Source organism: Pimephales promelas, chromosome 3 (assembly GCF_988280905.1).
Source record: "Pimephales promelas chromosome 3, fPimPro1.hap1.1, whole genome shotgun sequence".
In the NCBI taxonomy this organism is placed as follows: domain Eukaryota; kingdom Metazoa; phylum Chordata; class Actinopteri; order Cypriniformes; family Leuciscidae; genus Pimephales; species Pimephales promelas.
Genome location: NC_142771.1, coordinates 19,089,793 through 19,105,107, shown reverse-complemented (window position 1 = coordinate 19,105,107; position 15,315 = coordinate 19,089,793). Strand labels below are relative to the sequence as shown.

The following is a 15,315-nucleotide window of genomic DNA, read 5'->3' as shown; positions in this document are numbered from 1 at the left end:
AAAAAATGGCCTAATTTACTACAGTATTTTAAACAAACATTTCAAGTACTCACCAATATTAAAATTCATTTATTTATGATCGCTTCATGCTGATTATAGATTGGTGGACATAAAGGGACACTTGAAGAATGACAAAGTATGCACTCACACACCCAAAGCTTTAGGCATTTCCTTCTTACAGCAATTGTTTTAGTACATTAGTTTATCATTACACAAATGAAAAAAAAAAGCGGATGGTCTGACTCCAGTAGGCAATGTGGCTTGAACAAAAAAAAAAAAAAAAAAAAGGGATATTTTACTTTTAAAGGGACACTTTAAAGGGATATTTCACTCAAATTAGTAGTCATTTTTCAAATTTATTTTTCTAAAAGTTTCTTTTTCTGCTGAACAACTATGGAAGTCAATGGGGTCCATCAACTGTCTGGTAACCAACATTCTTTAAAATATCTTCTTTTGTGTTCAACAGGAAAAAGAAACACAAACAGGTTTGGAACAACAAATGTAAACAACGTAAATGACAGAATTTTAATTTTTGGGTGAACTATCCCTTTAACCCTTCCATTGGCCTCCTCCTCACCGTCCCCCCGTCTCACTCCTCCTGCTTAAAAGAAGCACAGACTGCAGGCCTCATACCGTAACTTCTCACTTTAGAGTTACGATATTCATTTACGTCCAGCAACCAGACAGGAGGAGTGAAGAGAAGGGGACATTTAAGGATCCTGCTCTCTCTAGAAGCTTAAACTTTGCTTTTTTAAACAGAATCGTTCAAAATCTTGACATACTAGACTTCTTTGAGGAGTGATTCAGGTGTCTTGAGAGCCAAAAGGGAAGGGTTAAGGGTTAATGTGAAACATTAGAGGATGACACAAGGAGGCTGGCTCTTGGTGATCTTCTCCACCGGCTGGCCATCGTAGGCTCTTTGGATAGCGTTCATAATCTTGTGGACGAGATATAGGAGAGATGTAAGCACACATATGGAAAAAACATTAACATTTAAGAAACCTGTCCAGTGGCGAGGAATTTACTCACATCATCCTCATAGGGAAAGCCACTGGTTTCCATCTTTGAGAAAATCAGTTGTCCATTGATTTCAATCTCAAAGCTCCCTGCACAAGAGAAACAGAAGGGCTGTTGTTTGCTGCTGACAATCAGTCTGTGCATAAATGGAAATCACTGCATGGTCATAAATCTGCAACATACCTTGCCGGCCGACGAAACCACTCACATCCGCATCAGTGAACTCAGCAGTGACGACCCGCTTGAGCTCCTGATAGCGGGGCTCGTACCCTCATCCACCACTGCAACACAAAATAGTGAAGAGGAGATGTAATCTGACTGGAATAATGCTTCAACATACGTTTGGTTCCAGGAAAACTGACTATGCAAGAGACAGACTAGAACAGAGAGAGAAAAAAAAAAAGTCAGAATCGGATTATCATAACCAGTGTTGGGAAAGTTGATTTTCTAAATGAACTATATCACTAGAAGTTCAGTTCATACTTCAAAAAATAAACTAGTTCATAGTTTGTTTGTTTTCCAAACGTTGCTGCAAGCTTTTTTTTTTATTATTGCCACAGCATAATCACAGATAACAATTATTTTATTGATGGGCAAAGTTTAATGAGGAAAAAAAAACAAACAAACAATAGGAGTGCGGATTACAACCCAGAACCTCTGATGCACTTGGCAAACGTTCTACCACAGACCATTAAAGCACACAATACACCATTGCAAAATTCTCAGCACTAACAATATATATTAGTATATCTCACTAAATGACAAATTAAACCAAACACACTATTTAAATTGATTTCTGGACCCTGCCTCTCCAAATGCAAAACTGAGATTAAAGCTGCAGTAGGTAACTTTTGAGAAAACATTGACTTAGCCTGAAAATTTTAACAAGCACAACTTACAGGTCCCACCCACTTGCTCTCCAGTGTTGTGCATGAACGCGTTCAATGAACGACGTTCACTGAACTCGTTCATATTTTCGCAGAACGCTGAACTGAACGAATCACTTTTCATACAATGAACGCGAACTAGAGCGGCGTTCACTCTGTCAGGAATGAATGAGCAGCACGCGCAGTTCACGTTCATTTGAAAAGTCAGGTTTTACCTCCAACCACCGTTTTGAGTCCCCGAATCCAGGTATGTTAGACGAGGTCGAAGTATTCATAGTACGGATAGGGGGATAGGGAGTCGCAATAGTGTGCATACTTGGCGATCTGACCGCGCTCGCGCTGCTCGTATCATCACTTATGATCTGCGCTTTTCCATAACGAGTGATCTTTTGAACTAAACAGGTCTTATCTACTTCTGTTTGTGTGTCATATGAATAATAAAAGCCCCATACATGGAATCAGAGTGCCTACTGTATGTAGTAAGTTAAGTTGTTCAGCTGCTAGCTGTTCATTTTCTTTAGACAAATATAATCAGGAAGATTGTTTTATTATAAATGAATGTAAATGGCATTTTCATCGTTTACTCACTGTTTACTTCCTTTTGAAGGTGTGAAAATGTGTTGGTTGAGTATTGCACATTGAGCAGGGTAAGCCCAAGCTAATTTGACATTATACAGTACATGACTACTTTGGTCTGGTTTACATAGTTACTGCCGTTCAGAATATGCTGGATTTGTGTCAGTAGACTGATCTTTTCCCCATGAACCAGAATATACCTTTTTAAAGTCCTGGGTAATTTGGTTCATGCTGGCTAAATATAAGTTTCATTGAACATACAGTATAGCCTACCTTGATTGCACCTTGTATTTTCCAATTTCTACATATCATGATTACACATTATTTAAGGGGTACACATATTCTCTGTTTCAACATTATTTTTCTCCTGGCTATAATAATTGTCTCTTGTTTATTGGTACAATAATTTTGATTAGTTTTGGAGTGGCAGTGATTTGCAGCTGGTAATGGATGGTAAAGAGGTTCTATTGAGTAAGATAGTGGCCTATCTTAAAAAGAATTTAACAAATGAACGTGAACTAGTTCATTTTTAGATATGTGAACTTAGTTCATTAAAAAAAAAAAAAAGTGAACTAGTTCATTATCATCTGTGTGAACTGAACTTTGAGCTAGTTCTTTTTAAGTATGAACTGGCACAACACTGTTGCTCTCTGCTGCGCTACAGCCCTCCCTTCACAGCGGAGACATGCGTTTAGGTTTAGGTTGTTTCTCCGCCATTAGCACACCGGCAATCTCGAGTTTGGTTTGAATGACGGCGCGCTGTGCAAGAGAGGGGTGTGATCAGCGTGTACACAAGCGTGATTGACACTGCTAAGACACTCCTCCTGGCTCTGATTGGTTGTTTCTGACCGGGAGCAGTGTATTTCTGCAAATGGCAATTTGCCGAAGTTACGACGTCACTCTGTAGGCCAAAACGTGGAAGTGAATTATTAGCATTTTAGCACTCCCGGTTCCCTTGCTCTAAAGTCAATGGGATTTTTGAATGGGTTTTTGCTAAATCGCCTGAAATAAGGTCTGTGGTGAACAAAACTCTAAATATTTTCACGTTTTAATCTATGACATAGAACACACAGTTATAACCATCTTGTGTTTTTTTTTAAAAACTTTTTTGTGTCTGCTTGTGTTTTTTTTTTTTTTTAAATATAGGCTTCAAAATGTATACATTTTGGATTAACTTGTAAAGATTATCTTGATAGACAAAACGTGTAAGGGTCACAACTCTTTGTTAAACACAGATCTTTTTTTTTGCGATTTTCCAAAAGTCTATGGGGAAAATGCATAGCTTTTCGATCGAGGGAACCCATGCGCTGCTTTTTTTTATTTTTATTTTTTTATTGCAACATAGAATATACAAAGAGATTTACATGACAATACAGCTCACAACAAATAGAAAATAAAGGAGAAAAAAAAAAAGAGAAAAAATCATGCCAGGGGTAAAGTTACAATAATTTAAAGTTACAAAATACTTCATAGGTCTTTCTTGCTTTTTTGTTCTTAATTTTATCTAATGAATTACCATATAGTTTAATCTCTTTCATAAAGTGTTCAAAGCTTGGCTTAGCTTTAGCCCATTTTTTCACATGAATGTGATATTTTCCAAGTAATATGAAAAGTTGTATAAGGAAGCACATGGTACTTTTGGAGTCAACATTGTCCTGTACAAAAAAAAAATACAACATCAAAAAGCTCAATTCGTAGACATGTTTCAAACAACTTAGAAATGAAATTTGAAACATCCAACCAAAACATTTTTGAATAAATACAATTAAAAAAAAGATGAGTTACAGATTCATTGGCATTGCCACAAAATTCGCACAAGTTTTCAATATTCAAATGGAAACGTTCAGAAAGTAATTCCTTGACAGGGTAAATTCTGTGTACAATTTTATATGAAACCTCTCTAATTTTATTATTAATACAAAACTTACTAGTTATAGACCAAACTCTTTTCCAATTAATATTTTCAAATTTAGATGACCAAAAACCTGTTGAGCAAGGCAAAACGTTTGTTTTTAAAGTATTTCTAATATATTTGTTACTGCATTTATCTATTAATATATTAATATCCCCAATAAATATTGTGTCAAAACAAGAACTGATTTGACGATCTATAGGGCATAATCCAGGATTTCGTAAAAGTGAAATTACTTTGCCAGGGATTGCATCTAAAACAATAGCATTCTTTTGGCCTCACAGGAATCATGAATTTATTGAGAAATTCAGGATATGTTAAAAGTAAACCTTGTTCATTAAGCAACTGATTAACATTAAGAATTCCATTGTCGTACCATGTACCCATGCGCTGCTAGCTTACGAGTTGTCCTACAAAGTGACGTCATCACTTCAGCAGGACCACTGGGAGGAGCCAGAGGAGTTTGATTTTTTCACAGATTATCTGTCTCCTTGGCTGCGTCCAAAACCGCATACTTCCCTACTATATAGTATGGAAAAAGCAGTAGGCGAGCGAATAAGTATGTCCAAATCCTTAGTATCCATAAAAGAGTAGGCGAGAATTACCAGAGTGACGTACTAATTATCGCGAGATTCGGGCATACGTATACTTATAGTACGTCCGAATATTCCTACTTTCGTACTATATAGTAGGGGAAAACAGTATTTGAAAGGAGTAGTATGTCCGAAACCTCAGTACTCATAAAAGAGTAGGCGAGAAGTTCCCGGATGATCTCCTGCTTTCGCCCCGATTTTTGAGTGTTCATCCGATTGATACTCTTCTATCCCAGGAGGCCACGGGAGAGCATACGTCATTATCAACATCGGAGATCAGCAGGGGTTTTCAAATGTGAGTAAACACGGTTTCTTGTGTTTAAATCGTATGTGTTAAACTACTATAGAGTAAACGTTTTAACTGTTGAAGGTCTAAAGGACTTAGACAGTATAGTATAGTTGTGATTTTGCTGTAAACACATGTTTTATTAGTTAGTTAAACTGGGGAGCTCCAGTAAGTACGCTACACGTAAGTTTCTAAAATGGATTTACATAACCATATAACGTTACATCTTAAATACGCTTATTTAAAATGTCTATTTACATCTGAAATGAAAATATTGTTTAAGTATTGCAGATGAGCACATCCCAACATGAAAAATACATCTGAGTGATGTAACGTTATGTGTGCTATTAATATGAAGGATAATTCACTGTTGTCAACACTACTTACATTAGACAAATGTACTGTAAATAAGGTAAATAAACAAATCTATAAAGTAACTAAATATGTTATATTTAATTTGTCCCTTATTAGTGTTGATATATTGAGGAACATTTAAGTTGGATTAAAAGTGAGTTAACACATCAACCTCAGCATGTAAATTCAGTGTTGAACTCGTAATGTGAATCTTGTCTGTATGTTACAGGGACAGAAGAACACGCGTGTGTTTATCTGCTGGAGAGAGGCTCATGATGCTGAATGCTGTCATGAAAGGCTCTGAGTGAGTATACTACAGAAATGGATAACAAAATCTATTCAATCTTAAATTGTAGTTTATTTGAATTATTGTACAAATTTCAAGTCGAGAAATTACAACACTTTTCTGATTCTTGATTTCTGTGCATTTGCTGCATAGCTTTTGTGGTGGAGCAGGACCTGCAAGGAAAGATGATGGCAACATTTGTTTTAGGGATTTTACTCAAATATAAAGTAAGGTTATTTTTAATACATAAATCAAATGACATTGTGTTAAAATTACTGCTTTTGTATAATGTTTGTGCATTTTTGTAGGATCTGAAATGTCTGCAGACTGGTGTGAGCACTGAGGATGAGGAGCCTAGAGCTGCATCCTGGAAGTGGTGCCATGGATGAGACGCTCCATCTGTCCACCTGCCCTTACAAGACCCTCTATCTCTCCACCTGCCCTTATTGCCTCAGATTGTGAAGCGCAGCGCAGCAACAAGCTCCGGGACGAAGGCACAGTCCCCTCTGGTGAATTCATCAGAATAAAGCCGCAGAATGGGGACCGCTGTGTTGAGTCGGCAGTAGGTTATGGTGTTCAGCCCTGTAAATACATGTTTGTAGTTTGAATAAAGCTTTGTTTCATGTGTTGTTGACTTGTATAATGCATTTGTTTATTGTGATGGTTACTTTTATTTGACTTTTACTCATTTATTCATTTTTATTATTGTTGTCAGTATATAAAATTGAATTATTTAATGTATCCATTAATTCATCGATTGACTGATAATTGAGATGTTTCACTGCATTTATGAATATAAATTTATTCATGCATAACTGTCATATGACAAAACAAATTACATTTTGCTTGTTATATTAAATTATATTTTTAGTATATAAAAAAGTTATATAATTAAGTATTGGTCAGCATTTAATATTATTATTTTGTTTAAGTTTTGGGGTGGGCTAACAATGCAATTCATTCTGAGGTAATATAAATTTTTAAGGAGTGATACTTACATTTTTCGAGTATAAAATCAACAGTTTTCTCCAAAAGAGATCTTCGAGCAGCTGCCCGTCTCCTTTGTGCAGACATTACAAACGCAGAGGAAAACTGTTCTAGGTTGTGCTGTCGAGTCACTGATGTTATGAAGTGTTAGTACACCTGTCACTCATAATTTAAACTTATAAACGTATTACATACAAGATCATGGAAAGATACCATAATAGTCATAATGACAAAACAGAAAACATAAAGATCATTGGTTTGTTTACATCATAATACAGGAAAAAGGAACAATAACAAGGCTAAATATCTTTAAATAGTTCTTCATAATACATGAAAAATGTTGTTGTTTTGTTGTTATAGGTCTGAGGGATGAAACGAGGTAAATTCATCAAGAAAAGGAGGAAAACTTAAAGGAGAAACGTTTTGGGTATAAAATAAAGAAATTAACAACATATATTCAAGAGGTGACGATTTGGGGGTTTCTTAATAAAAAAAATATCAGCTGTTTCTTCAACAATACCACAACAAAATGAGAAAGTTTCATCAATGTCAAGATATTTATAGATAGAAGAATTAAACGTGTCGCTGTTCATTTCTTTGCGCTTGTGATATGATGATAACACGTCGTAGTAGGTCACATGATAACGTCAACATGGCAGATGTCCGGTTCTCATTCATACTCAACGAGATTTGGCTATAAAGTACCTACTCTTTTAGCGCTCGTTGAGTAAGTACTTATTGAAATTAAGTACCTACTCATTGAGTATGCGGTTTTGGACGCAGCCATATTCTACTGTCAGGACATAGTGACAGTTTTAACAAATATGTAAAAAAAAAAAAAAACTTGTTTACAAAAGTTACCTACTGCAGCATTAACAAAATGCAATAATCCAGTAACAGCTGAAAAAGTACTTGGGTGTGTTTTATTCTACATTTACTGTTCAATTATGCAATCGCTGTTTGTCCCATAAAAGAACATGACAGCCAGTGCAATGAGGTGCTACTGAACCCCAATGGCTTACATGAACCACGTGACAGCCGGCGCGGCGACATCAAAGAGTGACGCAACTCTTTCTCTTTATGGCTCTGGATAAAACCATAGACAGTGGATAAAACCGTAGACAGTAAAATAAATAATAGGGATAAAACACCCAGAGGCAGAAAGCTGCGCTCCTGACTGCTGTAAATTTTACCTGCCACAAGATGGCACTGTTTGCAACACCCTCGATGTTTCTAATCTGTCCCCGAAACAATCAGAAAAAAGCTTCAACGATTTTAGAGGCTTCATTTCTCTATCTCTTCATTTCTCCGTCTCTACCATCTCTACTACTACTTAATACCCAATGAGACGGACAACATGAACAGTGTTGTTGTGATAACACAGAGCAGAGCTGGAAATCTGCATTAGCTGGCTAATCTACCACATTTCTAAATATATTTGACCCCAGTAGAGGCAATAAAGCTGGTAAATCACACAACATTTCAGATAATTTACTTATGTATATATTGTGAAAACACTCACCAGTATTCGACTTTTATTTGCACCACCATATCTGCGTCACTGCGTGCTTTGCGCTGCTATTGTAATCGCTTCTGCCTCTTCTTCTACTTGTTTTGTGCTTCCTTGTCTGTGACCGCGTTCACATGAAACTGAAACTCTAGCGACCCCTATCAGCTGAAAGAAGTACGTTGAAGACAGGATCTCGAAAGCGCAGCGCTGCGCAACAGTCATCAAAACTTATCGTTGAAAAGCCACACGATGGCAGCAGGCATTAAGGCATTAACCCATTTAATCCCCAAATCGTCTGTGAGTGAGCCCGTGTTTTCCCACATCTTGCTAGCTTAATGATACAAACAAAGATTTTTCTAAGATTGGTACAATTCTATAAAATTGGTAGTGAGCCTACAAAGTCATAATACACTTTAATATCATGTAACGATTTTATGCTGTGGAACAATCAGTTAGCTACTTTATTTTAATTTACTGGTGGGATTAAATGGTTAATTCACTCCAAAATAAAAATGATCCCATAGTTTACTCACCCTTTAAATGAGTGAACCAAACCTAAACTGAATTTCCTATGATCTTGTTAGTGATGCTTACATTATGGCAAAAGGCTGTTTGAATTTAATTGTTAAATTACAAGGATAATTATTTTTTACTTGTCTAATTAATTCTAATTCTGACATTCAGCTCATTTAAAAATGTAGCATGCTAAAGTAGAAGGCCCACGTGTATACATTTTTACCCAGGCCCTGTGTTTTACAATGGCCCTAGTTATAATACATTGGCTACAAAATAATATAGGACATCCAAAATGCCCTTGATGACAAAGACATCAAAAGAAGTCAGAACATGGGATCTCAAACATTGTTCCACACCTGTGTAAAAAACATAGGCCAAAGCTTTTTTTTAGAACTGAGCCCTGATTGTTGTTAAAATTGAACACAGCTCACTTCAACTGATGACTCACTCCTGAAGTAATTTTCACAGAATAGTGTACTGATTTTCTATGTCATTTGTCATTAAGAACCAGGTGGGTTTCAAACGAGACAGGGTGATTTGAAGCCGCATTACACCATTATGGGCTCGAGGATGTCATACAGGACTCACTCACGACTCACACCACAACGCAATGATTTTGACAGGGCAAGTGAAAAGTTTGAGAGAGAGAGAGAGAGAGAGAGAGAGAGAGAGAGAGAGAGAGAGAGAGAGAGAGAGAGAGAGAGAGAGAGAGAGAGAGAGAGAGAGAGAGAGAGAGAGAGAGAGAGAGACTTTTTGACTTTTAAATTACATTTTATTTTACATGATCGACTTAAAATACTCAATTCTTCTTTCAAAGAATACCTTCCAACTCAAAGAAATGAAAGAAAAAAAATAAAAAAAATAATTAAAAAATAAAAGGGGGAAAAAAAGAAAAAAATATATACATATATATACATACACATACACATACACACACACATACATATATATATATACATACATATACATATATATATATATACATATATACATACACTTCAATCTTTATGCAACTCCAAAGCTTATCTGATAGCCTTGCCCTTCATCGGGCTTACACAACAGGCCTTCTGTTCCCCACATCAAAAAAAATTTCTCAATATCATTTACCATTTCATAGTAAGCAAATTCCAGCATCAAACGTCCCATTACCAATCCTTTAAGCATAAGCACTGGATCGACTCCTCTTAAATTGAGAGTCTTATTTTTTCTAGTTAACCAAATTGCCATCTTCGCTTTACCAAAAATAAAATTCAATAATACTACTTTTTGTTTATTTTTAGCACTATATTTTGGTCCAAATATAAATAAACCATTAGTAAACAAAAAACCTAAACTCTGACATACATCTTTTAACAAACAAAAAAGTTCTCTTAATCTTGAACATTCAACAAAAAGGTGATTAACTGTTTCAGATTCCCCACAAAAACTACAATCAACACTATGTAAAGGATCCAGATGTGCTGAGAGAGAGAGAGAGAGACACAGATGCATAATATTTCAAGCTTTATTTTGTTTCCAGTTTCTAACTTTCCCCCCTCAATTTATAAGACAGATAATGGTCCTGTATTTCCAAATAACAATTGGCAATTGTCCTGTAAAATAAACATTATATAAATGATAGGCCTAATGATTATTTTGTTCTACGCTGCAAGTTCCAATGCTAATATTTAAGTTCTAAATTCTTAACTTTTAAACATTCGCCTTTTACAAGACTAACAAGAGAGGAACAAAATCAATTCATCAAGGAGCAAACAATATTTGTAACAGTGTCAGGTTTATTTGACAATGAGATTAGGAAGCAAGAAAAGAAATGTAGAGAAGTTTTTTTTTTTTGTAAGTGCATAAGTACAATGGTTTAAGAGTGTAGTTAAGTGCTTGTGGAAGAGGTGTGTCTTCAGCTGCTTCTTGAAAGATGATGGTCTCAGCGGTCCGGGTGAGGTTGGTAGACGAACAGAGAACGTTTTGGACAGTGACTTTTTGCCTCGTTGTAAAGGAACAACAAGGTGTTGCTAATTCAGTGGCTAGTGACCTGGCAGGCGGAAATATACACTTGTAAACTGAAGTAGGTGGGTGCTGTTCCAGTGGCAGTCCTGAAAGTCAGCATCAAAACCTTAAATTTAATTTTGGCTGAATTGGTGTGAAATTAGGAGGAGTGTGGCGGGCTCTGTTTGGCTGATTGAAGACCAGACGTGCTGCTGCATTCTGGATCCCCTGGAGAGACTTAGTTGCGCTTGCCAGTTGAGCACTGCATGACAAGAGCTTGGACAAAATGTTGTTCTGCACTCTCTGACAAGAATGGTCTGATTTTCCTGAAGCTGTGAAGCGCAAACCTGCATGACCGGGCCATTGTTGAAACATGGGTGGAGAACCTCACTTGGTCGTCACACAGGGGTGGAGCCAGACAGTGTAAACCAGGGGTGTCCTGGAGGTCCACTGTCCTGCAGAGTTTAGCTCCAACCCCAATTAAACGCACATGAAACAGCTAATCAAGGTCAAGGTCATTAAAGGAATGCTCAAAAACTTACAAGGTGTGTTGAGGAAAGTTGGAACCAAACTCAGGACAGTGGCCCTCCAGGAGTGAGTTTGTACACCCCTGATGTAAACATTCGGGGGTTAGCCCAAACATACGTGGGTCCAGGGGCATACTGCCCCTGGGAAGATATTTTTCCCATTTACGTCAACTAAATACACTATTTTTCAGGCTGTTGAGATAATAGAATGCCTAAAAATACACTATCTGGGAAAAAAAAAGTAGAACGTACAACCTCTCCAGCTGCATTTAGTGAATCCAAAACACCAAAAATGTTAAGGATGACTCATTTTCACCCCTGGCAACTAAAAAGAGGAAACCATTATCTGACTATTTTTAAGTTAGCCTTCATGGGTAAAATTGGAATTTGGTGTAAACATCATTATTAATCTTAAGAGTTCAGTTCTGTTTAGTTTGTGCTTTGCTGAATCCATGCCATAATAATTTAGGCTGCTCTAGCAAGCAGTAAATGCTGCTGTGCAAAGTAAATATGCTCTTCAATACTCTGAATAGAATATCAGGCCAACAGAAGAACATTTGCTAAAATTATATTTGGCTATATTTCTTTGGGAAATAGCACAGCATGATAAACAACATGACCATTATTATGTTAGGGTACTTTATTTGTTTGACCACTGGTCACTTTTCTCCCTCTTATTTTTGTCGTAACTTCTCTTACTCATGCTCCACTCATCTCTGGAAAGAAGAAAGTATTACCAAAGAACATATTTCAGATCACAAACTAAAGATGCAAAAATGATTAAATGCAAATCTTATTTTCTTACATTTACTTCTGGCATCTGTGCTCCCATACTCATCTGCTCTTCTCTCCTTACTGCTACTACTTTCATATTTCTGTTCTTTTCATCTCATTTTCTTTGCTTTCTCCCTCACTCATCCCTTTCTTCTCCACTCCTCCACAAACTTTGTTATGTCCATTTACTTCAGCTGGTTAGCCAGTAAGCTCGCTATGATGCCGGTGAAACATGCAAAAGCCTGCCAGCCCCTGATGAAGATTTACATTGTAAAGTAAAGGAATCGTCAAACACAAACCCAAGGTTCTGAAGGGTTAGTAGGAATTACAAGAAGTTTCTCTTCACAAGGTTTAGCTGTAAATGAAGCTCCTTCGTCCAGCTACAGATGTCTGAAAGGCAAGCCTAATATTCAACGACTGAGCCAGGGGCTCCCAGAGCCATTAAAGACAAAGAGGCTCAGTAATCTGATTCATTTAACTTACAATAGAGAGAACAGAACTGGCAGGACTCTAATGCTTAACAGGTGATATCATCATCATAACCTTAAAATGTAAAACACAATGTACATAACTTTCTCAGTTTATATTCTATTGTATTGGAACCTGAATTAAACATTTAATAAATTTGTAATACAACTGAAGGAAAATATGTGCCTTTATGAGCATTCCCAGTGAAGTTGAGAAAAGAAGAGGAGCGAGCATTGGACCTTGAGGCACACCACCAGTGACTAATGCAATTAATATCTAATCTCTAATTAAAATCAAAACCTCCACACTGTAAAATTTACTCTTGTGTTAATGGCACCTTTGACTCTGAAAAACCGATAAACCATTTTAAAAACTAATATTTATGAATACTGTGAGCTTATTCCAGTTGAGTCCACATTTCTCAAAAATACAAATATACTTGTTTCGTGTAGCCATATACTTATATTGAATAAAATTTCAATTAAATTAAATAAAACGACTCGAAAATCAAAATCAGTCAATTAACTCTCTCTTTATTTAAAAGGTAGCTAGCAATAGCACAAGCACACCAGCACGTACTAACCTATTAGCAAGAGATAAACAGCCATTGCTTCAAAACCTAGAAATATCAGAAACCCTTTTAAATTCCAACACAACAGAACATTAAACACTAACAGATTACCACATATTAAGTTTGAGCAAACACACACAAAATAACACGTTGAACATTTAGCTCTCCTTCAACAGTCAGAAGCAAAGCATGCTGGGAACTAGAAATCAGAACTAAAAACTCATTCAGTTTGAGTTCTACATATATCTGTTAAGTTCACATAAGATTTTCTATTAGAACTTTAAGTAATATTTAAATCAAATAAATATTTAATTTAGTAAATTTGACTGTTAGGTTTTACAGTTAAAACTTTACAGTAAAAGTCTGCCTGTGAGGTAAAACTGAAGTCACTGAAGTCACCCTGTTATGCCAAGGCTGGACAAGAGGATCTGATGGGTGTGTTACTATGAAGCAGACATACCTGTATATGATGGGAGTTAGACAATCAGTCATCGTCAACTCCCATATCTCCCTTTTTTTCTTACCTTCATACACTAGCCCTCATGGCTTATCACAGTAGATATTTTCTCACTCACTTTTAGTCTCTGCAGCGGAGAAGAGGGAAGATGATTCCAGCCCACATCTATCTCCATTAGCGTAATGGCGCAAAGCAGCTTAGACAACTACACCCCTTCGCACCCTATCCTTCTGTCAGGATCACATTTCTCACCACTGTTTTTCCAGGTGGAGGGAGAAAAGGAGGGAGGGGGAGGGAGAACGAAGGATGATTTAGATCCTGGCAAAAAAAAAAGAGTCATCCATCCTCAGCTTCCTGTCTGGGTTCCTATGCCACAACCCACAGGGGAGGCGCGCCTCAAAGACCAACTTCACTTAGACCAACTGAAATAGCGTGTTTGCATCTCCTATCCCATTTAAGTACCTCTAAACCCGCCAGTTCGGCCTCTGCAGGGGCTTCACTGGCAAAGACCCTTACTTTTCCCATCATCAGGAAACTTCTCTGCGCATAAGCCACCTGCAATCTGCATTTTCCCAACATGCTTTTCAGTGCACCCCATTAAACCGATCGAAACCTAGGGGACTCATTTTAGCATGTCTTGTTCTCAGGGGTCCCCCTTCCTGATCCCCAACTGGACAACTATGGGGAACTAGAACAGGACGTGACATGTCAAAGTCAGGCTGTCAGGGCAAAGGTCAGGAAGCAATTATGGGTGGTTAGAGGTGGTGGGATGTCAAAGACTAGACCGGTTGTGAGTTTGGCTCGGCATGAAGGGTGGATCACTGTTAAGGCGTTCCATAATCCCGCCAGCAGCACTTCAATTAAGCCTCAGGACTTTAAACTCCAGTCATTGATTTATAAATCGGAAAAATCAGTGAGTTAGTTTAATTACATGTTATATTGGTGATTCAGAAGGGCAAATGTCAAATTTGAATAATGCTAGTTGGTATTTAATTTTCCCATGTGAATTGATTGACAGGAGTGTTAGAGAAAAATAGTTTTTCACTCATTTTGATGCAGCAATTGTGCAGTTTTCCAGGGGGTTTGATTGAGGGAATGTTTTCCAAACCCGTCTCCAGGAATTCATATGAATACGATTATGAAATAGCTCGGATTGCATAAAAACAGGCCAGCATGTGTGCATTTATAATGACAGGGGATAAAAACTTAGTTCTGCGAGTTCCATGACTAACAATGACTGTAACCATGGCATATGGAGGCAAAGCAAGAAGATGAATAAATGTATTTGTGCCACATGCTTTTAATGTTATTTGCAGCACAACATTGTAAAAACACACGGGCCCTCACAGATTGAGCCGGTGTTATGTTCGGTCTAGTCAGGCTGCTCAAACAAACAGCCTTTAACTCACTGCTTTGTCTACAACATAATCATTCTCATCCAGTGGCTCTGTCAAGATCATGATTATTGCTGATTGTTTTAAGTCTTATGTTCACCAAGGCTGCATTTATTTGATAATATTATGAATATTACACTAAAAATGCATCACATCCTTTGGCGTCATATAGGTGACGCCATATGACATTCGTCGAAATGCTACGCACATGGCACCC

General features: G+C 37.1%; 1 protein-coding gene and 1 long non-coding RNA gene across 2 annotated transcripts; one reads left to right on the top strand and one right to left on the bottom strand.

Moving 5' to 3' along the window:
- Positions 1-53: 53 nt before the first annotated feature.
- LOC120490065 (migration and invasion enhancer 1-like) lies at positions 54-8,568 on the bottom strand. The gene is made up of 4 exons (XM_039687430.2): positions 8,421-8,568; positions 1,201-1,298; positions 1,030-1,106; positions 54-937 (listed from the first exon to the last, which is right to left on the bottom strand). Exons 1-4 carry the CDS (start codon positions 8,447-8,449, stop codon positions 854-856), a joined length of 288 nt encoding a protein of 95 aa, XP_039543364.1. The 5' UTR covers positions 8,450-8,568; the 3' UTR covers positions 54-853.
- LOC148982003 (uncharacterized) lies at positions 4,886-6,540 on the top strand. The gene is made up of 4 exons (XR_016155098.1): positions 4,886-5,280; positions 5,855-5,929; positions 6,065-6,138; positions 6,220-6,540. It is a non-coding gene; the product is annotated as an uncharacterized LOC148982003 (long non-coding RNA).
- Positions 8,569-15,315: the final 6,747 nt, after the last annotated feature.